Below are 24,130 nucleotides of genomic sequence, written 5' to 3' on the forward strand. Positions count from 1 at the left end.
ACCTCTTTGTAAACAATACAGAACAAAACATGATGTGCTCTTTCTTTCCTTTATGCTGCTTCCTGAGGATATTTGCATGAAAATGAAGCTTCTGTCTGTTCAGTGTCCCTGATTCTTGCAGTCTCTTCATAGCATGAAGTCATCACCAGCTGTGCATAAAATCAAAGTAATCTTCTCTGAGTAATCCAAAATGGGGATGCTTTTGTAGCTTATAAACAAAGTAGCCCATCTTATGAAAGCGTTTGGAAAAAAACTAAAAATGCAGTTTTCTGTACAGTCATGACTACGGAAGCTTGATAAGGTGCCACAGTGTGAGATTTTTCTCAGAAAGGCTCTTACTGGGTCTGTAAAGAATCACCTCTGACCACGAATTTGGCTTTTATGAGCAGGGGATCCTCTCTGAGGACTGAGAGCTGCTGGCAAGAGATGGAATCCACTTAACCAGGTGTGATTAGAGCACCTTTACCAACAGGTGGGCCAACCTGAAAACAAGAGCATTAAATTAGGAATGATTAATGAGCACAGTTAAGTGAAGAAGCAGTGGACAGGGTTGAAAAGCAAAGGGTGAATGTTTCGTTGGATTTTTTAAAATGCAGTTTTTCTTGGTAATTGAAGTAAGATGGGTGGGGTGAAGGAATTAAACATTGTTACAAAGTCTGTCTTCCTGGTAGTAGTGAATTATTATGGTAAATAAAAAAGACGTATAGGTATAAAGGACCTGTTGGTGCATGTTAGTCATATAGGAGAAACTGTTTGAGAACTAGTCATCCAACAAATATAATTCCTATTCTGTGCCAAGGTCAGCAAGACCTAAAGCAAACAAAATGTTAGGAGCTTGATGGTAGGAACAAAAACTTAGGCTGCTGTATCAGTTAATTTAACAATCAAATTAAAATGGGTTGAGACCGACAATCTGACTTTCCTTGAATGATTAGTTCTGAGAAAGGGAGCAGGACATGGGTGAGGTGCGAGTGTGTATATCTAGGGTTCTGTTTTGGGCAGCTGTCTTATAAGTGGCATGCTCTAGATTTCATAAGACAAAGTAAATCTTGTGGGGGTTTTTTGAAGGAAGCCAGTGTAATTGATATCCATTTGTGACTAAGTCTTCCTGCAGGAAAAATGATTTAACTTTCATTACCAGTGGGTTAAATGAAAAGCAAAAGATTCCAAAGTTTGTATTAGAAGAAAAGTCTTGTTACTTCTTAGGTACTTAGCAGAAACTGTGTCAGAAATAGATTCTAGGCTCCATCAGTGGTTCCTGACAGTATTTAATGTCAGGTTGGTCATTTGTTTTGGAAACTCAAGATACAAAATGGTACATTAAAGAAATGGACTTGTCTGTATGATGGTGACCAAAAGATTTTCAAGCAGCAATCCTTCTTCCAGGCACGTATCTAAAATAGAAATTTGAAACAAATGAAGTCTAGAATGGAATCGCAGAACCATGGAATGGTTTGGGTTGGAAGCAACCTTTAAAGATCATCTAATCCAACTCCCCTGCCATGGGCAGGGACATCTTCCATTAGATCAGGTTGCTCAAAGCCATATCCAACTTGACCTTGAACACTTCCCATGGTGGGGCATCTGCAGCTTCTCTGGGCAATCTGTTGTAGTGTTTTACCACCCTCATAATAAAAAAAATTTCTTCCATATGTCCCATCTTTGAGTTTAAAACCATTGTCCCTTGTCCTGTTGCTATGGGCCCTGGTAAAAAGTTTGTCTGTGTCTTATAATGTGTATTTGTCCTCTGAAAGCTTTTTTTTTTTTTTTTAATATTCTTACTTATAACTAAAATTCTGTACTAGTGAAAGTTCTTAAGCGTTAAGAAGCAAAAGAAGCAGAGGTTACTGTCTCACTGCAAAGGCAGTATGTGAGCAGCAGAAACTTCTTTGCATTACTGTGCCTCCTCCTGTCCCCATAGGATTTTGTTATTAGTTTGCTTTCCAATCTCGTTTCATGGTGGTTCTGGTCACCCTGGTGGTGTTGTGAGCATTTGAGACATCCAAACTGGCTTGCAGAAGCTACCAGAATGGCAGTGACTTTCTGCTTCTGCTGGCCGAGCTCTGTCTGTTGTTAATTTTGAACTCTGTCTCTTCTTATTTCCAAATCTGGTGATCTGTTAATGTTACTGGGCTACTTGTGTCTATTGACAGACTTGCAGACTCTAACCAGGTTTTTGAAAAGGGAATGTCTTAATGAATGGTCTTGTTGATTTATCAAGAGATGCTTCTGGAACATCTGAAACCCAAGGTGTTTTTGTAGCCCGTGGCTTGTATAGAAAATGGTAACTTTCAAGTTGAATTCTGTTTAGTTTGTTGCTAAAAATTCAAGTAAGGCACAGGTATGGAAGAGAAATTATTCTTGTTTTGGAAACCAGTTCTTCACACTGTGTAAGAATTACTTTCAGTTTCTTGTATTTGGTGCTGGTTGCTCAGTAGTTCTTTGAATGCCCAGGCTGGCAGCTTGCCTCTGTTGAATGGGGGACTTACTCCTTGCTGCTTTTGCTTCTGGCTGTGTGAGCATGTCTCCCTGTTGCTCTGGCACTGGTATTTGTTTGGCTCTTTGGTAGAAGACCTACCTTTTACTGGTTAGTTCCATTCTGGGTTGGTGAGCTTGAGTTGGTGTCTGGTAACTGACAGGAGTGGAGGTGAAGAAGGAACCCAGAGCATTAGATTAGCATCTTTTCAGTAGCAGCATGGTAAATTTACTCAAGTCTTTTGACTTTGTTACATCTTGATACTGTGTTGGTAATGATGTTGAAAGAATTAGCTTTAATTGCCTGTTCCCTCTGTGTCTAATAATGGTATCATACAGAGGGCTCTGCAATGTAGGTTGTGAAGTAGCTACTGCTAGTAAAACATGATTTATCTGTTCTTGGGATGTGCCTGGGTTGTCTGCCCAAAGTGATGCTTCCTGAATGCGTCTCTTCACTGTGGAAACTAGCTCTGCATGTAGGGCCTTTTATCTTAGCTGTGTGGTGTGGTTGTGCTTTTTTTCCTCTTGCTTTAATGTTCTGGGTTTCTCCAAGGTGATGGACTATTTTCTGTTGCTACTGATTGTACTCTGTTAGGGACAATGTCTTCTCAGAGTTTAGGAAGACAAGTTCGTGCCCAGGTGGTAACTTAGGTGACTTAAGAAATGAAAACTGGAATCCACTCTGTGCCAGGCAGATGCCTTCTGGCTCCTCCTCAGCTGGTCTGTTTGGTTGAACATCCTGATGGCAGATGCTTTTTTAATACATTTGATTTGGCGGCCTGCATCCCAGTCTGCTAGGACTGCTCCCCAGGTGGCAGTGTAGGGAAAATTGACTTTTCTCTAGATGGATGTTCTTGTACATTACAGTTAACACATTTGTATCTAAACCAACACCCTCAGTAATTTAAAACAAAGTTTGATAACCAGTCCTCTGTAAATACTGGGAATTCTTTTATGCTGCCAATTTCCTTGCCCTTTTCTCCTCATTTGGAGGAAGCAGTTGCCAATATGGTGGTAGCATCCCTTGCAAGCATAAGTGGTACCGACTGATTAAGGATGCTATGTGTACCATGCATCCACTGAATATGGGCTTGTTATTTAGAGATAATTCAGCAGCCCTGTCTGTGTTCTGACTTATCTGTGGAGGAAATATTAATTAAATGAAAGAAATAATTTTTATGCTAGGTAGTTAATTGTTGAAGCTGCTACTGATCCCTGCTTGGCCTGTGGCCTGTGGCCTTGGCATACTTCTTGTTTTGTTTGTCTGGCAGTCTTAGGCTTGTTGTATGCAAGTTCCCTTGACAGCACGGATCATTTCTGTGTATTAGGCAGTGTGCTGATGTGTAACTGGAGACTGTGGCTTATGAACAGTTCAGGATAGGTCCTGTGCTGAGACTACTAATTGCATTTGCCATCATATGCAGGATGTCTTCTATCAGAGAAGCTCCTGATCCCTCCAGCGCTGAGAAAAGTGAAGTTAGCAAGGGACACTGAGGCTCTTACTTCAGGCTCATCTGCATTCCCAGGTGAGGAGAGAGGTGGCTTCTCTGCAGACCTACGGCAAGTTACTTGTGGTGCGCTCCTTTCCTTTGTCTGTCAAACATACTGGGGTGCATATTGTAGCTTGTAGCCGTATGGAGGTTTTTGCATGGAGCTCATTAGCACCCCCTAGCCCGTTATAACTGAATTATTGTCCTAAACATACTACAGCTGTTTTTGTAAGAATAGCAAAGCACTGGAAGAGGTTGCTCAGTAGGGTTGTGGTGTTTCTGTCCTTAATGTTTTTAAGGACATGTTAAGCAAACATCTACCAGGCATGAATTAGAAGTAAATTAATAGATTATGGATAACCCACTGAGGTCTTTCCTTACCATGCTGCTCATTATGCATATTTACATTGCTTGATTATTTATCAAGAAGGGTATTTCGCGAAGCAAAAACCGAGGCCTTTACCCTGAAGAATCACAGGGTACAGTTTATCGGTCAGTAGTGTAACAAGGAGACCAAAGTTCAGTGGCAGAATTGCAAGACAAATCTGTGTGAAGTGAAAAATTGGCAATAGTATTTTTATTATACCTGGTGCACATCTTCAGCAGAGAAGCTTAGAGAGATACTGAGAAATTTCCTGAGAGAGAACAGTGGCAAAACTTGTGTTGCTGTGCCAATCTTCTGTTGTTCTTCAGTCACGGGAAACATAAGCTTGTGTTAGGCAAGCTCAGGAGATTGTTTTTCCCTGTATAATTTTTTGGATGAGGTCACTTTTCAGTTAGAAAACTACCTATCTGAAAAACATCAATATAGAATCATAGAATGGTTAGAGTTGGAAGGGACCTTCAAAGGTCATCTAGTCCAACCCCCCTGCAAGGAGCAGGGACATCCCTGACTAGATCAGGTTGCTCAGAGCCTCATCCAACCTGGCCTTGAACGTTTCCAGGGATGGGGCATCCACCACCTCTCTAAGCAACCTGTTCCAGTGTTCTACAACTCTCATTGTAAAAAATTTTTTCCTAATATCCAATCTAAATCTACTTCCCTTTATTTTAAAACCATTACCCCTTGTCCTATCACAACAGGGCCCTACTGAACAGCCTCTCCCCATCTTTCTTGTAGGCCCCCTTGAGGTACTGGAAGACCGCTATCAGGTCTCCCCGGAGCCTTCTCTTCCCCAGGCTGAACAGCCCCAACTCTCTCAGCCTGTCCTCATAAGAGAGGTGCTCCAGCCCTCTTATCATCTTTGTGGCCCTCCTCTGGACCTTCTCCAACTGGTCCATGTCCTTCTTATGTTGGGGGCTCCAGAACTGGACACAGTACTCCAGGTGGGGTCTCACCAGGGCAGAGTAGAGGGGGAGAATCACCTCCCTCGACCTGCTGGCCCCGCTCCTCTTGATGCAGCCCAGGATGTGGTTGGCCGCCTGGGCCACAAGGACGGCCCATTGCCGGCTCATGTTGAGCTTCTCATCCACCAGCACTCCCAAGTCCTTCTCCTCAGGGCTGCTCTCAATCCATTCTCCGCCCAGCCTGTATTTGTGCCTGGGATTGCCATGACCCAGGTGCAGGACCTTGCACTTGGCCTGGTTGAACTTCATGAGGTTGGCATGGGCCCACCTCTCCAGCCTGTCAAGATCCCTCTGGATGGCATCCCTCCCTTCCAGCATGTTGACTGCACCACACAGCTTGGTGTCCTCGGCGAACTTGCTGAGGGTGCACTCTATCCCACTGTCCATGTCACCAATGAAGATGTTGAACAGGGCCCAACACGGACCCCTGAGGGACGCCACTCGTGACCGGTCTCCATTTGGACATCGGAGCCGTTGACCACCACTCTTTGAGTTTGGCCATCCAGCCAACTCCTTATCCACGAGTGGTCCGTCCGTCAAACCCATGCCTCTCTAGTTTAGAGAGAAGGATGTCGTGTGGGACAGTGTCAAAAGCTTTGCACAAGTCCAGGTAGATGATATCCGTTGCTTGTCCCTTGTCCACCAATGCTGTCACCCCATCATAGAAGGCCACCAAATTGGTCAGGCACGATCTGCCCTTGGTGAAGCCATGTTGGCTGTCACCAACCACCTCCTTGCTCTCCATGTGCCTTAGCATGGTTCCCAGCAGAATCTGCTCCATGACCTTGCCGGGCACAGAGGTGAGGCTGACCGGCCTGTAGTTGCCCAGGTCCTCCGTGTTCCCCTTTTTAAAAATGGGGGTTATGTTCCCTCTCTTCCAGTCATTGGGGACCTCACCAGACTGCCATGACTTCTCAAATACGATAGCCAGTGGCTTGGCAACTTCATCTGCCAGTTCCCTCAGGACCCATGGATGGATCTCATCAGGTCCCATGGACTTGTGCACCTTCAAGTTCCTCAGATGTTCCCGAACCTGCTCTTCGAGTACAGTATACTTATCTTTATGGGACATCATGTAGAGGAAGGATGGGTATTTAGAATCTGAGCCTGTAAAGCAATAGGCTTTTTCACATCTCACTCCTCAGTATTTCTGCTGACTGACTTGCATCCTCTGTTCGTTCTCTTACCTCATTGTATGCTGCTACTTCCATTTATTATCTAGGAGATTTAGCTAATAGCACGCGTTAGTGGATTTTATTCCTGTGATTCTCTAGGCTTTGTGATACTTCAATCCTTTTTAATTTTGCCCCTGCCCCTTACTAGGAGTATCTGCTTATGCAGCACTTGGTAGCACTGCGGAGGGTGTAGGGCTCTAACAGAACTGGCAACATCCGGGTTTGTTAGATGGACCCCATGCTTAGTGCTCGTAACAAGGTGAAAATGAGCATGCTGAGCAGAAAGAAATATCAAGAACGATAATGTGAGTGCATGCCTGCCTGTTTTTTCTTGATTTTTTTTTTTTTTTTTAAGGTTTGTGGACCAATACAGCATTTTATGTTGCAGAGAGCTGCCTCTCCATTTTGGTTAAATGACTTGAAACTAGCTCTGAGAAGAGAAACTGGGAGATGCCTCAGTTTGAAAGAAAAGCTCCTTTCCTCAAAAAGACAGTTGAAGGAGAGGAGGAGAATGAGAGGAGATGATGATGCCCTGTTTCCATGTGCTTCTTAATGGTTTATTGGCAATTTGGAGACTTGGACCAATTAATTTTTATGAATGAGAGTATTTGAGTCTGGAGTTAGGTAGTATCCAAACAATATACAGTTGGAAGAGTATTACGGACTGTGGATACTCAGTTGTCTACCTTTTCCCTCCACCTCCCTTTTCAAGCTGTTCCACACCGCGTGATATAACCTGTATATTGGTAGATAGAAAGAACGAGCATGTCTGCCTAGACTATTAGCCTGGCCTCCTCTTTCTTTAGTGGGTACCATGGAGCTCCAGTTTCTGCTGAGATGTGTAGTCAATCGCTGTGACTCCTGTCTGAATCTTACAGCTCCTCAGGCATGGAGGACTGTGGCTAATCCCCACAGTCTTGCTGTGAGAATAAGCTTTGCTGGTCATCACAAGTCACTTGCAGATTCTCCTTCCTTTACCTTCACAGAGCTTCCCTGACAGCTCTCCAGCTGGCCTGTACAGCTTTTGGGGTGCAGCTACCCTTTGGATAACATTAGAAGATGTGCTGAGGAAAAATAACCATGTGGTAAGGAGTTAACCATGTCCTGGCTTGTAGGCTTGCCACACATTTTGCTGAGGAGGCCAGTGTACCTTTAAATCACTGTTAACTGGTTAAAGTGAAATGCAAATGAAACTATTTATAACATCCAAAATATATAGCGTAATTACAGATGTTTATAGAAGGTGTAATCTCTTTATGCCAAGAGGAGACTGGAAATAATATATATCTGACGGATAAGGTATAGGAGCTAGTGTGCTCTACTGGAATGTTGCTGATGAATCCTTCTAGGACAAGGATAAGCATACGTTTGGAAAGCACTTACACCACACTTGTGGTTTTGTTTTTTTGTTTGTAGTTTTTCGGGTTTTTTTTTTTTTTGAGTCTGCAAAGGACTCCAGACATCTAAGCCTGAATAGAATAGATTATTTTTTTTCCTCTCTTCTCCCTCTCTTCATCACATTGGTGTACTTTTGTTCAGCATTATTGTCTTGCTCGTAAGTTGAGAGTTGCTCATAAGACTTGGTTGAGTCGGTGACCGAAGGGCCAGTAAGATTTCTTTTCCTGCCTTCCCTGTTACGCGTGTATGTGGGTATCTTTCTCTGATGCATCTCCCTCTGTTGAACCTGGTGTTTTATATCAATGAAACTTGCATGAAAATAAATGTTCCTGTTAGAAACACATGACTGGGATGTATCCAAGTGTGTGTATATAGATCTTTGGAGTGATTACTCTCCAAGGCTGCTCCTGTAGGAATACTGTAACACTGTTACTGCATGGACTGAAGTCTGAAAGTTGTCTCCCCTGTGTAGGCTGGATAGAGTTGGAGAAGGAGAGCAGGACCTAATGAAAATGCCCTCCTGGTGCCGATTGGTTCTCTCCTCTTTAGCTGGCCCCTGTGATACCTACTGCTCCTTTCACTTCTGCTGTACTCTTCCAGCCGTTAATTTGTGTTTACTAGATTTTTGTGTTTACTGGATAGGAAATGCTGTCTTAGACGTTGGTCACTTGGACGTAGAGAAATGAGAAGGTTGTGCCTGGGATGTGTCTTCCACACAGAGACTGCAGCATTTGTCTGTGAGGGAAGGGATGGGATCTTGGAGTGGTGACTGAGTACCTGTGGAGAACTCTGACATGCGGACAGAAAATTTTGGTGTCTTTAGTTACTATGGCAATGAACAATATAGATGTGTTCAGATAGAGATGCACAGGAAAAGGCCATGGGTGCTGAACAAAATATCTGACTCTCTTTAATGAGAAATGTCTGTCACGTTGGAAGAAACGATCAGTGGTAATTAAATATTTGAAACAGCGTTTTAATGAGGAATCTCTCTGCTTATGAATATAACAGGTTTCTGTGTTGCCATCATCAGTGGTCACTTCAGTTTTGAAGAAGTCTTACTTTCCTATCTTCTGATGTTGAAAACCTAAAATAAGTTGTAACAAGAAAATGAGCTAGATGTGCCAAAGGTCACTTTGCCATTACATCTGGGACCGGTCTGCTGTTAGGAATCTGTGAAACTGTCAATAGAAAACGGGAAGGGAAGAAGTCTAAGATGCTTCTGAGATATTCCCTGCATGCCCACAACTCCTACCTCCATCCTCAAAAAAAACCCACCCCAATCTCAGTGTTTTGGCCTGAAGTCCCTATTCTAGAGCCCGGTAGCTTTACACATTTTCTTCCAGGTGCCTTTCCAGCAAAGATCAGTGAGCTGTACACTTCCCAGTGGGCGTGTGACTGACTGATGGAAAGCACTGGATGAGCGTACTATGCTGTTCAAACCTCATTCATGCCCAGTACTGACTTGCAGTTGTGTGTGGTGGCAGGACATTTCTTTTAAATATTTCTTTTTTATTCTCCCATATGAAAGGCTGAAGATGCATCAACATGCTCATTTGCCAACAGGTTTTTTTTTTTTCTAAATTTTACCTGCCAATATATACCTTAACTTTGAATACTGTTTGCTTTTAAAATATATTTTTATATATGTTTGCATATACTATTAATACATGCTATATATAGTATACATATACATACACAACATTTGTAGGTATAGTATAGTATGTATTTTCTGTAGATACAAACTCTATGTGTATAGTTTACTACTTGTCATTCTGCTTGGCCCCCTGTTTAATGTTCTTTTGCTTGACTGGTGGCCGTTTCTGGAACGCTTCTGTGTTGCTGCTAGACCAGCAGCAGTGTTGCAATTGATTGCTTTAGAAAAAATGTTTTGGATCTTAGGCTTTATAGGAGTTAATAAGTTTATCCAAGTCCAGAAGATTATTTGGTTTTAGATCAATCAATTTATTGAGAAAGATTACAATTAACCAACAGGCACAGTGTAAATTATTACACCCTAAGTCCTGTTCTTGATATTTTATATTTTTTTTCCCCCCATGGGTGCTTATTCAGTTAAGTAACAATGGTCAAGGTAAAGGATGAGTGGATACTTCTGTATCTACTGCCTGTCTGCAGTTAACAGCACTTTCTATAATGTCACATCATTCAGAATGTCTGCTCTTGTCTTTGTTCCGCTGCCGCAGACACTGTTAGCAGAATAAAAAGCAGATTCCAGAAAGTTGTATGTGTAGATAATACCCCTCTTTTCTACTTCAGAGTTTTACTTTCTAAAATTACGTGAAGATAAGAGTTATTATGGTCAAAGTGGTATAACAAGTCTACTCAAGCCCTAAACCTTGTTATCAAAGCAGCGTGGTGGGAGCTTAGCTTAACCATGTTCTCTGTGCATAATTGTGTAAGATGAGATCAACAACCAAGCAATAAAGCATAGGTCAGCAAGCTCATTGTTACAAAACCTTGAGGTATAGAATCAAATTTGATCTGCCTCTGTTTCTTTGATAGGGCAGCTTAACAAAAAGGAAAACAGGAGTTTAGTGGTTCGTTTGGTTTGAACAGTGAGGTTTGACACTGAATCTTGTCATATTCCCTCTATTTTCCATATGGGGCTGGTCATGGTATGCTTGGCTTAGTTGTCCACACCTCTGTACACGTAAACTGGAAGATGCACACTTGCAGATTACATATTGAATCCCGATATGCAGGTGATCTGCTGGAGGTATTGCATTTCAATTTGCAATAGTAACAAAATTAGTAGTAGTAATACTTCATAGGAAGTGGAATTGCTGCATGTTGTAGTTGTGCATGAGCACCATTCTGCCAGTGTGCTGTGTAGCTGAACATAGAAGCCTACGTCCTCCTTGAGGCAGTGGTCAGAGAAGAGACTACATTAGTCGACGATAAGGGACAGGAGCAGATGTACATGCTGTAAAGCAATGGTTTGTTTCAGTAACGTATGTTCAGGGTGAAACTGCGACTTTGCTGAGGATGAGAGCAAAGCTCCTGTTGGCTCCAGGAGAGCAAAGAGTTTTTTGTCCCAAAACAGTGTGCATTTCTATGTAGTTTGAGTTCATACGGTACAGTGCTAAAGTTGATATTTGAAGCTTAGCAGGAATAAATGTGTTCTGGAGACAGCGAGGGAAGTTGCACAACGAGGAGGTTAGACTTGACACCCCCTCCACCCTCACACGCTTAAGCTAGATCCACAAAGGACTTGGTTGTTCAGAAGATGGGGGAAATCCTTAAGAGCTTTGTGCTCACTTGCCGTTTGTGCACCCTGTGTTAAAGAACCATAAGGCAGAAGGCACTTGTAGCTCAGGAAAAGGGATTGGAGACCAGAATCCCCACTACCTTGTTCGCTCTAGCTCCCCACTACCCTCTTTTATTTACTCACCTTCCTCTTGGCAATTCCTTGGCCATACATGCTGAGCTAAGGGGCTCCAGACAGCCTTTGGCATGAGAGAGGTGCTGCTGAGACACTACTTGGCCTCCATAAAGCTGTGGTCATCCTTGGCATACTCTGTGGTAGGATTTTAGTGCCTGGGGAGACTTTTTTAAGCTGTGGAAACTCTGACTTCCAGCAATCTTAAGACACTTGAGAAGGTCTGAAGATTGCACTGCATTGATGTGAGTACCTTTTGTGGGCTGATGTCTTGGATGCTTGTGGAGTTTTTTGAGGTTTTCCTCTTTTGTGTGTGTGAGTGGTTGAGTACACAGGTACTTTTACCTGTGTTGTGTTGCATATATCTGCTTCTCATGTTCCAAAATGTTTACTAACTGTAATTCTGGCACATAATTTCAGAGGAGACACATGATACACCATGGTTGGCCTTAATGTGTTCATTAAATGTGAAATGTCATGCAGTGTGATATTTCTTGCCTGATTGACTCTTGTATTAGAGAGCCACTTTCAGCTGGTTTGAGGCACTGTATCCAGTATGTTTTTTCACTTGGTAAAGGTTTGAAGGGCAAAAGTAAGTGCACGCGCTGTTATGAGAGGTATTTTTTTTATGAGGTTAAAAGCAAGTGGTATAAATAGTGGGTGCAGTTTGAATTCACTTGTGTGGATTTTTTCCTTTTATTAGCTGGTGCATATAGAAATTACACTCTTGAAATAGTAGGCGAGTCTGTTCTAATGCAGTGAAAATTGGGACTTCATGATCACAGACTGTAGTCCTCTAATTGATGACATTGTGATATCCCTTAGAAGTCACTTGTGTAAGTTGCACAGACAGAAATACCAGAGTGAAGACTGCAGTTCAGTGTTGCAGTAAAAGATCTGAGAAGTGGAGTCTGTAAAACTGCCATGTTCCACCATGTTATATCCGTCTGGCCATAATATATTCTGCCCAGTGTGACAGTGGATGGAGCACTGCTGTTGAATCTGCCCACTGAGCTGTGGCTGGCGAGTCAAGGGGACAGTGTCATAGGTTGCTACTAACTCACTCTGCTGCTGTGCCGCGTTACTACTGAGGCATGAAATGCACAGGTTTCTCTTGCACGGCAGTCCTTCAAGTCAGTGCTGCAACGTCCTTTCTCTGTTTTCTGATTTGCAGTTCTTAACCTCTGTAGTCCTTTGTTAATATGACTTGATTAGACTGCAGTCTAGGTAGCTGCCACAGGGTGTCACTGGAATACAAAAGGAACGGTAGATGTGCTTGAAAAGGGCTGGAAACCTTGCTGAAACAGCGTTTTGGAAACTGCTTTATCTTCAAGCTCCTTTCCTAAACATTTGTGTTCTATTTGCATTCCGTGTACCAAGTGACCAAGGTCTTGGTGGCCTTGCTGGGAAGCTGGGTTTGGTACCAGCTGGACCTGTGAGCTGAGCCACACAGTGCTTATCTGAGAGATGACTACAAGCTGAAACAGCACTGGGTCTGTGAGGAGGAGATGGTGCAGAGATCTTCAGCTGAAAGTTTTTCACAAGTCTTTATGATCTTGGAAAATAAGTCTTGTATGCCACTTCTTTTCAGTTGTTGATACTAGGGGATTTCTAAGTGCCTGTGGTAAGAAAATGAAAGTATAGATCAGAAGTAATTCAGATGGAAGCATTTGAGGTTCGGCTACTGTCCATGGCTATTGATCCTCACGTCAGTACACCATCTGTAACATGGAGTTCAATAGCGTTTTCTCAGCGACACTGCTTTGATCATAGATATGTTGAAGACTGAAGCATTCTAATCCCAAGATACTGGTGCATCGAATGCTTGCTTGAACTTGTTTTCAGTGAGACAGCATGCAAAATTGCTTGTGCATGTTCTTCTTCCCCTGATCTCACTGTTCAAAGTGAGATTGCTGGCAAGACATGCCTCTTCAGCACTTGGACTTTGGTATAAAGTTACTGGAGTCTAAGTTTCCTCATTTTAAATTCATTGTTTCTGCAAACTCTTTCTAAACTCTTCTGCCAGCTACGAGGGATGGGAAGCCTTGTTTCAAGTTAATCCAGAAGCAGTGCCGAGGAAAACCCTTCTCCTGAAGAATCCCTTTCTTTTTCAGCTATTACCTGGCTCAGTCAAGTGATCGTCGCTTCTTACTAGGTTTTTACTCTGTTATGTCCTTATTGTGGATTCTTTTCCTCTGTGTGCAGCTAGTGCTTCAAGGACAGGATGCTTCTGTGACTGACCCTGCACAATGTACCTTGGCACGTTGCACTTTCTCTGTGCCCCTTGTGTGTAACTGGAGGCTGACCTGGAGCTGACTGCACTGCAGATACCAATTGCAGTTGTGGCAGTGTAAATGGGATGTTTCCAAAAAGCTCCCTGGAAAGTATGATCTTCTTATGGATCAGGGCATTATAAGTCATAGTGATCAAGAGACTTCAAAAAACATTGTAACTTTCACCTGAATGTGTTTCAGCGAGTAACTCTTCACTTTTAGTTCTTGGTGAGACCAGAAGATGGTGTGATGTGTTCCAAGAAGACAGAGATGGGTGCTGCAGTACATATTATCCTGGTGATGTGTTTCACAAGTTTTAAATAAAATTGCTTATGTCTTAAAATGGTCCCTAAAATATTATACCAACCACAAATAAAACTGCAGGAAAGGCACTGCTAACCCTCTTAATACTGCTCTTTCTTTGCAAGGAATGGTTCGGGGATGTTCAGCCAGCTGAGGAAGAGGATGGAGTTCAACAAGATCAAATGCAGGGTCCTGCATGTAGGTCAGGGCAATCCCAAGCACAAATACAGGCTGGACAGAGACCTGACTGAGAGCAGCTCTGAGGAGAAGGACTTGGGGGTACTGCTGGATGAGAAGCTCAACATGAGCCGGCGATGTGCCCTTGCAGCCCAGAAAGCCAACCACATCCTGGGCTGCATCAAAAGACGCATGGCCAGCAGGTCGAGGGAGGATTCTATGGGCAAAAGGTTGATCAGGGTTTTATCAGTTCTCATGTTTCATAATAGCAGTCTTGGAGGATTTCTGTCAGTTAAACAAAGCCTGAATCTAAAGGGAAAGCTTTGATTTTCCTTTTAATCCTTGAGTCTCTTTATTTTATCTGAGTAAACAGAATTTTTATCTGTGGAAGTGAAAGAGATACTAGAGATGGAACTTCTTAAGTAATGCATGCTGCTTTACCTCCTGTGAGATTAAATCTATTTTTCTGTCATACAGAAGTGGCAAAAAGCAGATCATTGGAATGGAAGTACGTGTTTGCATTTATACATTTTTACAAACAGGATGACTTTGAGTATAATAGTTATCCTGTTGCTTTTTGTTACCTCTCATTTAGGAGTCTTGTAACCACTTTTAGTATTAACTGGAATTTGGAGTCAGTTTGGGTGGTCACTGAGTAGCTTTCATTGCAATAGTTTGAAAATCTCCCCTCTTCTGTGTTTCTTTAGTTATCCAGCTGATTGATTAGATTCTGTGGTAGAGAAAGCAGTAAGGAAGCATGCGTTATTCGTTAAGATTAGAGGCTTTTTCATTTCTTTTCTTGAATATTTGCATAGATTTTTGTTGTTGTTATTGGAAATCATTCCCAAGCTCTGAAGTGTGCCTGCATGTATGGGTGTGTGGTGGCAGAAACAAAATTGCTGTTTTATCAGAGATTAATCTAAACTTCAGAGTTTTGTCATCTTTGGAGTGAAGAGCCCAGCAGAGCTTTAAAATGGAATTGACTGCACCTCTGCTTTTTGCTAACACAAGGAGGTCCAGAGACTTGAGGTGCCAGTGTGGATTCACTTTGGCCGATGTAGCACATGAGGTGCTACAGGACCATGCTTTGGAAAGGATAAGGATTTGGCTGTGGTTTCAAATTCTGTGGGTGATTTGTCCACTTGCTGCAACCTGGCAAAACAAGTTAAAAGAATTGCAAACCCAGTGGGTTTTTTGTCCATGTTGTCTTTGACATCTCACTAGTAAAACGAAAAGCCCAGTGACAAATTCAGTGTCCTGTGAGTAACTACCACTGCAGGCAGTTGGCATTTGCTTGTGTAATTTCCTAATAAAGACATCAGGAGGTAAAAATTAGAATTTGGTTCATGTTTTGAGCTGGTCTCAAGTTGTAATCATTTAAAGGGTCCAGATGGCTGGCTTGATGGATTTTATTTCTCTTTCCACACTGTAAGTCAAATTAAAATAACTGATCCTGACTTGGACAAATTGTGTGCAGACATTATGTGATACTTAAAGCTTCTTATGTGATGAGCAACAGAAAGAGAGGAAAATGTTGTAATATCTTGTTTTGATATATCATTAATGTCTAGCTGCCAGTGAAGCAGCATTATGTAGATACACTGCCTGCCTGCTGTCCTGTGTTAGGAGAGAAATATGATCCTTCTGTCTGTCCTTGTGTCGTAGTTTAGCCCCGCTCAGGACCAAGCTGTGCAGTCTCTCGTTCACTCCCTCCACCCTCCAAGGGAACAGGGAGAGATAATATAAGAAAAAAGGCTTGAGGTTTGAGATAAGGACAGGGAGAGATCATTAAAGTTACCGTTACAGGCAAAACAAACTCAGCCTGGGGAAAACTATTTATTTGTTATTGAAACCAAAGCATGATAATGTGGAAGACAATAAAAAAAAACTTCCCCACACTCCTCCCTCTTCCCAGGCTTAACTTTATTTCAATTATCTCTACCTTCTTTCCCACTCCCCACCCCTCTGAGTTGCACAGGGGGGAAGAGGGAATGGGGGTTACTGTCAGTTCATCACATGTCGCTTTGCACTGCTCCTTCCTCCTCGGCGGAAGAACTCCTCACATTCCTCCTCTGCTCCAGTGTGGGGTCCCTCCCACGGGCTGCATGCCTTCATGAACTGCTCCAGCGTGGGGTCCTTTTCCACGGGGTGCAGTCCCTCAGGAACCGGCCGCCCCAGCGCGGGCCCTCCACGGGCCACAGCCTCCGTCGGGCATCCGCCTGCCCTGGCGTGGGGCCCTCCCCGGGCTGCAGGTGGATCCCTGCTCCTCCGTGGGCCTCCATGGGCTGCAGGGGGACAGCCGGCCTCACCATGGCCTGCACCACGGGCTGCAGGGGAATCTTGCCAGGAGCAACTTCACCTCTCCCTCTCCTTCTTCACTGACCTTGGCGTGTGCAGCCGTTCCTCTCACAAAAATTCTTCACGACCAGCAGGTAGACGCCTCTCAGGTTCTCTTCACATCTCATCTCCTCTCTGCTTCTTGCAGCCGGGTTGGGCCCAGACAGCCACGCGGCAGGAGGCCAGAGGGTGAGGCCCACAAGGCCTGCACCTCCCCCTCTCTGCCCCTGTTCCAGCTTCTTCACATCTTCTCTTATTTTTTATTTTTTTTTTCTATTTTTCCCCTTCTTAAATACGTTATCGCAGAGGTGTTATCAGGGAACATTCTGCTACCAAGTGTCTCTGCCCTGGCCAGCGGCGGATCTGCCTTAGGCCCGATCGAGTCCACTGGACAAAGGGGAAACAACTTCTAGCAGCTTCTTACGGAAGCTGCCACTGTAGCCCCCACTCCAAACAAAACCAACACACCTTGCTTAATTGTCAGGTGTTCTGTGTTTAATATCTGTATATTGGGAGCATTTGCTGTCTTTGTGAACAACAAAGGTAATGATAGTTATTAGCAAAGCTTTGTGCAAAAATGTTTCTTTTGCTATAACAGAGATTGCTGTTCCCTGTGATCTTGTAAACTCTTGCTGTGCTACTCCTTTGAAGAACAGACATCTTGCTTTTAAAAATTACCTGCTGCTATGGAGTATTCATGTGAATATACCATCTGTGTGGAAGACCCTGCTACTACAAAATTAATTAAAAACTTACGTTAGATTTGTGTTTCAACTAGGTGTTGGTTTTTTTGCTGTCTCTCTTTTGAGTTAGGAAGGAGTAATAAGGCTCATGCAGTTCTGTTCTGTGTGTAACAATTTCATAGACACATAGATGTGCATTGCTGATGGGAAGGAGAAGGCATTGACTGTCACTGCATGCTGAAATGGGCATGTGAAGTATGTCAAAGTCTATTTCCTAAGAGTTTAGAAACTTCTGGAGGCTGATGAGGAACCTGATTCAAACCTAAGTTCACTAGGTTGTAGTTATTACGACTGTAGTAAATATGGAATTTGATCGGTACTGAAATGGACGTCATAGCACTTAATGTTTAATGAAGACTAGCATGTTAATAAATCAACATATCAGATGTCAAAGGTGCTGTCAGAAACAAAAATTAACAGACTCGAAGCAATGAGAACAGGCATATTCTTCTGACTTAAAATGCAGAGGCCGACAAGCTTTCAGTTGTCAAGAATGGATTTGGACTCATTTTGGAAAGTGTATTTTACATGATTCTTCTGTTTTAAATATATGGATATGCCAAACTTTTGCGGTGGTGGAGGGAGACAGGAGCTTTGTTGAACCTGAAAGGCAGATGTCTTCCATGATGTTGGCCTTGAGTTTCTCCAAAAGTTTTAAAGTATATGACCCTCAATATTTTTGTTTTTGAAAGACAGTTTTGTCCTCTTAAGAAATCTAGATGGATGGCATTTAACAAACAAAAAAACCATAAAACAAACAAACAAACAAAAACCAACAAAAAAGCCCCCTGCCCTGCTGGTTAAAGCTATTTGCCTGAAGTATGTTTCTTCAAAGGGCCTCTTAAAATTGCATGGCTGTGATAACATTGAACAGGTGAGAAGTGATGGGTCCAAAAGTTGTGTAATACGCAAACCTTGCATGATTTTGTGGATTAATTGCTTGGGTACAAAAATTATTTATTTTGTCTAATGATCTCTGGTACATCAACTGATGATTGAGCTGCAGTGGTGTTTTAGACTTACCATTCCTTATTTTAAATGTTAAATGCCTTTATTAGTGTCTGAATCCAATTACTTTTGTTGCCAATGTTTGCATCTATATTTGGATGAAGAACGTGAAGACTCAGCTGAGCTTTTAATGCCAGGTAATGGGACAAATGTGGGAAGAATAGATCTATTTTTCCTGTCATAGCTCTCACCTGTGCAAAGAAAATTGTGGTGTTGTGTCTACCTTTTAACCTGCACCTTTGCTTACTTCTGCAAGCTGAGGTGGCATAAAGTTTTGATTGCTTCAACTGTTTAAAATCTGAATTAAAATAAACTAGTCTTCCTGTGAATCACTAAAAATAAGTTAGATTTACAGGTGCGGTACTGCAGCAATAGGACTGGTGTGAAAGAGGTTGGTCTCTCAGTAAAGAAACAGAAAACTGGTTGAGTGAGTTGGCTGAAAATGGGCTGTGTTCATATGTGCCATCGTGGTCAATGTGCAACAGGGAAAGATAAGGATAGTGCATACAGGACAAAAGAAAAGGGAGAAACTGTTAAATATTGACAGATCAGGTATACTTTCGGAAATAGGGGAGAAACTGAGGCTGTTTTCTGACCTCTAATCAATTAATATTTAACTAGTGGTCGTGAGCAACTCATCTCTACTATCTTTTCTTTGTAAATGCAGTTTTAAGATGAAAGAAAAATAAGGGTGATTGACATAACCGAAGAATTATATGGGAAATAAAAAAGGGAAAATGTTTCTGGCAGGCTAGGAACCTGAATTGGCTCATTATGGGATCTGGCAGGCACTGGGGCTGGTGTGAAGAGAAATCCCACAGGTTGTGGAGTGAGGTCACTTTGGGGTTAGCTGAGATCAGCTTTAGCAGTTGTGGAGCCACAACCTCATGCGGTTGAGTAACGCTGGAGCGTACGGACTTATGGCTGCATTTGCTACGTCATTCTCCATAAATCCATCACAGAGATTTCCATCTGGAAACATCTGGCACCATGCTGGTTCAAACTAGCTATCCCAGCTAGGTACTTCAGAACTAAGGAGACACTTGGTGGTTTTAAGGCAAGCACATTACCAAATTAGATTCTGGACTTGATGAAGAAAAGATAACGTGCGCAGAATTTATTCATGCACTCAAGTTTCCCGTGGAGCGTCCTGGCTGGATTCGTGCCTCTGCTTTGCTGACTGGCTTACCCCCTCAGAGGTGTGGAGCAGGGTGGGAGGGTCACGCAGTGGCTGTGGTTGGTAGCGCAGGAGCAGAAGTCCGGCTGTCTCAACTGGACTGATGGACTTGCTCCTCTGTGGCTTTTTGTACAAATATTTGGTATTCCACTCTCTGATTCCCTATTTGGTTTAGCGATTTTTCCAAAAGCAGGGTTGAGCTGAACAGGCTAAGGTAACGATTTGGGGCTCTCTTTCCAAAAGTAGCAGAATTATCTTTTCTTTGGAAAGCAGTCATCAGAGGGAACTGAGGTTGAAAAAGATTAAAAAGCTGAGCCTGTTCACAAACCTTTTGTTTAGAAACTGTTTTGATGCCAAATACTTTGCTTTTGGTTTTCCTCCTTCCTTATCTTCTTAATTCAAAGCACTTAACAGGAGAACAAAATCTAATTTTTGACCTTACTGAAGTTTTTCGGAAGGCAGATCACATGATATACTGTGCTAAACTGCCTCTTTATTATTGAGATTGCTAGGCTTATTTTTCTCGCTTATCAAAATAAGGTGCAGTGAAATCGAGATAAGAGTGTAGTATTATATTGTTCAAGCACTGAATATCATAAAATAAAATGAAATAAATCTCACTATGCAGTTGAAAACCACAGAAATATCTCTGTCATTTCCCCAGCTTTTAGTCTGTACTACCGTGCTTTAAATGAAACTTACGGTGTGCGAGGGTTCCTGTCTTTGACTGAAGTGTTTGTGCACGTAAGAGCAAAATGAATGTGACTTCTTCTCAAGCACTGTTCTTCTCCTGTGGCCGACCACACTGGTTACTTCCTGTTTGAAATATTTCCCTCACAAAATGGAGCCACAAATGCACCCTTACATGAAATAGAAGGGTTGAGGGCATTCAGTTTTTTAAAAAATAAGAGTTTTTTTCTAGTATGTGAATTCTCAGAAGCAGGGGCACTGCTCAGGCATGAGATAGTTGAGAGAGGCCAGGCTAACAATTAATGTGCTAAATTAAATGTGTCATGGTATGCTTAATGTTTTTGTTGTGTAAAACTAGTTATTGAGTTGTTTCTTGGAATTAAAAGCAAGTTGTGTATTTTATTATTATTACTCATTTTATGTTAAGTATAGGTGGAGCCGATGTCTCAGTAGGATTGGGGCAGGGAGGGGGAATTGACTTTAGCTCAATATTTACCAATGCCCTAAAGGCTATTTTCCAGCCTCTATATTTAGCTTAATATGTTAGATTACAAACAAGTATTTTCTTGGATAGTTTATTATCATATAAATTAGAATGATTTAACTTTTATTTCAAATATATGGGAAAAAGCCTTTGGACCTCAGGGTAATAGTCTTTATGTAAGCACATGTAATGCTTAATAACTTTTTTCCAGAACTTTTAATGAAATAGATAAGTTACTCCAAAGCATTTGTCAAATTAGCATTTTCTGTGAGCAAATCCAGCATGTGTATTCATCGGTGTGCTTTGATTGCTTTCACTCAGCAATAGTACTTACCTTTAATGCCTGCCTCCCTCCAAACTTGCTTTACCCTTCCCGTGAATAGGGCAGTTTCTGGAGAGCTTCTGTGACAGAAGCAGCTCTCCAGGTGCGCTGGGATTGATTCCCGCAAAGCCCCTCAGGAGCAGATTGCCATCTTCTGAGCCACAGTAAGCTGTGTGCCTTGTGCCATGCTGCACTGGAGCAAGCCAAGCAAAAAAAAGCAAAAGTAGAATGGGGTGGGATGCAACGGAAAAAAGGGGCTGGATCCCCTTTTTTGAGCACAAGGGAAAGAATCCATGCCAAAATCCTAGCTGTAATATGCCTTAACGTACTGGCGTCGGCTATTCTGTAAGTACATTTCCACTCCCTGTGTGTAATGGTAAAATAAGGTAATGTCTCCATGCACAAACTCACCGCACCATCTACTCTATTGTCAGTTTAAAATGGTGTCAGTGTAATTTAAGGGAGGGGCAAGAGTTCTGCTGTTGAGAACTTAAGTGCTATTTCATTAAATGTTGGTATTTTGCTCAGAGATATTGCTATCCCACTTTACATTCTCAGCTGTGGGACATTTTCTCCTGAAATGAAGCCAGGGTGTGCTCATTTGCAGAGAGCTGTGTGCAAATACCTTTTGTTCCTTTGAGTCTGTTATCAAAGTTTGGAATCCATTGTACCTACCTTATATCTAGTTTTGTTCCTTTAACACACTGGGCTTGTTCCACCCAAAATGTTGGTCATGAAACACAGGGATAAGAAAATTTTAAGCGTGAAAGAAAACTTTTCAATTCTTCCACAGGAAATGCAATAAATCACCTTATGAGTGCTTATATAGTGCCTTATCTCATGTTTATACTAAACTTCAACTCATTTGTCTTATTTTCTTTTTTCCTTTTTTTTTCTTTTTTTTTTTTTTTTTTTTTCAGAAGGAATAAACATTCTTTGAATCTGTAAAGATCAGAGAGCTGAAAGACTCCTGTGTTCACATTCGGTGTTTTTCCTTTCTGTTTTTTATTCACAGTGACATTTTAGATCTTGCCTACCTTGAAGAGCCTTATCCTTAAAGTAAGGATATTGCATCAGGATGTGTAGTGGTGGAAGAGCAGCTGCTCCCTGTGGAGCTTCCTGTAGTTCCAGGGACCCAGGGACATTCAAAGCCAGGGCTGCCGCTAGAGGAGCGAAGTTCTGTTCTCTGGGGCTGCTCCCTGGCAGGTGCTGGCTCAAGAATTGCTAAAAAAGCAAAAGAAACGCAAAGAAGTTAAGTAACTGTTTTCATTTTTCATAAATATTTAGCATTAAGTAGAAATGGATCATCAGGGCTTGTGCACTTTAGAAAGCAGTAAGACAAGTGATGATGCCAACTTTTTTTCTGCTTTGTTCTTCTTTAACTGTATGCCCCATGACGCCTATGAAGCAAAAGACAAACTCACTTAACATTAGTCCCTAATGTTCAAAATCGCCTCAAGTCACACCGTAGCAGCTTTGGATTCAGAGTTGAGATAGGAAGTATTTTTGTCCTTGCAAGTGTGGACTTGAAAGGATACTGTTTGAGTGTCTTCCTTAGAAAGACCTCACAGTAGGGTGATTTCTTAACAAAATTGCAAGGTTTTGAACGCATTTGTTGCCTGAATGTATGTAGGGGTTAATGAATTGTAAAATTAACAGTTTAGTTCAAGGGGATGACTATATTCTCATGTGTCAGTGTAAAGATGTTGAGATGAGCTCTTCTGTCCAGGAAGGAATACTGCCCAAAAATAGAAGGGGAGAAAGAGTGGTTAGATTGATTCTTTGCTCTTGCAATGTAGAAAGTAGTTAATTGCTGTAGTCCCAGAGAGCTCTGCTCTTCTGAAAGTGTCGTGGAGGAGTTTAGCATGACATTAAATATACTTGCCCTCAGGTATGCTCTTCTTATGTAGTTAATCATGCCCTCTAAAGGTGATGATGTAGCTAATCCCACCCTGTATGGAGGGATTCATGCTTAACTCCTCCTGTGCCCCCTGCTTTGGGATAATAACCATAGGCTTGTTCTAGAAAATTGTTCTGTATTAAGAAACATGTTCCTCGGGTGAAATAATTTATAGACCTTTGACATATCTCTGGCTAATGTACTTAATCTGGGATGTTGGCATCTTAGGGGAATGTATCTGTATGTATATGTACACACATATATATAGTGTGTATTTTCAATGCTTGTGGTAGGCTAGATAATACACTGCAGAATTCAGAGAAGCAGATAATGTTCCATACGCTACAGCATATGGACTCCATAGCTTATCTAGTTCTGGCTATTTCGGTGTTAGTAGAAGTAAACCTTATTGCTAGCTAGATATCTACCTTCCTTCTAGGAAGAGATGTAAAAATTACTTTCCTGTAGTTCGAAAGTAAAAGCTAATATTTTCAAGAGAAATCAATGGTGTTGGGACCCATTGGTTTTCGGATATTCTATTTCAAAAAAGTCTTTAAACAGTCCTAAATCAAAGGCCCTTTTCTGCAAGCTGCAATTCTTTGCAGTACACTGGTAGTGAGAACATCGCTGATGTCTCAGGCTGCAGCTCTATGTGTGCTGTAGGAGCAGATGTTAAGCTTGAAGGGGTTTATGCTGCTGGTGTCTGCTGGTCATCATACCAGTACCATGGCTGGTAGGACAGGGCTGTCATAGGGGGCTGTTGCACTGGGCTGGCCTAGCTGACCTAGCCTTGCACTCCTGTTAGAGTAGGTCCTACACTGTCCCTTCCATCCGTTCATCCATCCTTCCATTGTTCCTGACCTGATCAACCTGCAGTGGGCTGAGGGAATGAGAGCAGATGGGTTTGCTCCTGGGGTAGGGAGTTGGATCAGTTCATGGGAGGGGTCTAATGAGTACCAATGACGATGGGACCACCTAGTCAGGAGGGTAGAGGAGAGGTGTGGGCAAGAGGATGCTTACTTTTGGTGGCTGTGGACTGTTGGATGGGCACAGCTGGCAGTTTTTACTGGCAGGTAAAAATAACTAGGTGACTGTACACTGAAACACATAAAGGTGACTCCTGTGATCTGCTTTGCTGTCTCTGCTTCTGGGAATAGTAAAGTAAAAAATCATAGAACCATAGATTATGAAATTATTAAAAAGTTATTTCAAGAACATCTTAAACCACTGCAGCCTTTTATTCAGTGACTGTCCGTTTTCAGTGAATGTTAAAAACATGCTCACAAAGTTGACTTTTCACTACCCCCTGGTTCAAATGCAAATAAACAGTCATTGCATAGTTGTTTTCTGATGTCTTAGAAAGGAAGCTATTTCTGCAGAGTGGATACGCTCTGTCTGTTATCTGAGCAGCAGTCCAGTGTGTGGCTGAAC

The 24,130-nt window shown here is 42.3% G+C and overlaps 1 protein-coding gene across 3 annotated transcripts in view; it reads left to right on the plus strand.

Annotated features, from left to right (window-relative positions):
* Nucleotides 1-24,130, plus strand: part of BORCS5 (BLOC-1 related complex subunit 5) — a 79,098-nt gene that overhangs the window by 4,595 nt on the left and 50,373 nt on the right. The window contains exon 3 of one of the 3 annotated variants that reach the window (XM_086758120.1): nucleotides 3,900-4,001. The exons of the other annotated variants lie outside the window; for them this stretch is intronic. Within the exon in view, the coding sequence (XP_086614246.1) occupies nucleotides 3,900-4,001 (102 nt within the window). The remainder of the gene's footprint in view (nucleotides 1-3,899; nucleotides 4,002-24,130) is intronic. 3 annotated transcript variants of the gene reach the window in all.

This window comes from Chlamydotis macqueenii, chromosome 1, assembly GCF_036417535.1.
Source record: "Chlamydotis macqueenii isolate bChlMac1 chromosome 1, bChlMac1.mat, whole genome shotgun sequence".
Lineage (NCBI taxonomy): Eukaryota > Metazoa > Chordata > Aves > Otidiformes > Otididae > Chlamydotis > Chlamydotis macqueenii.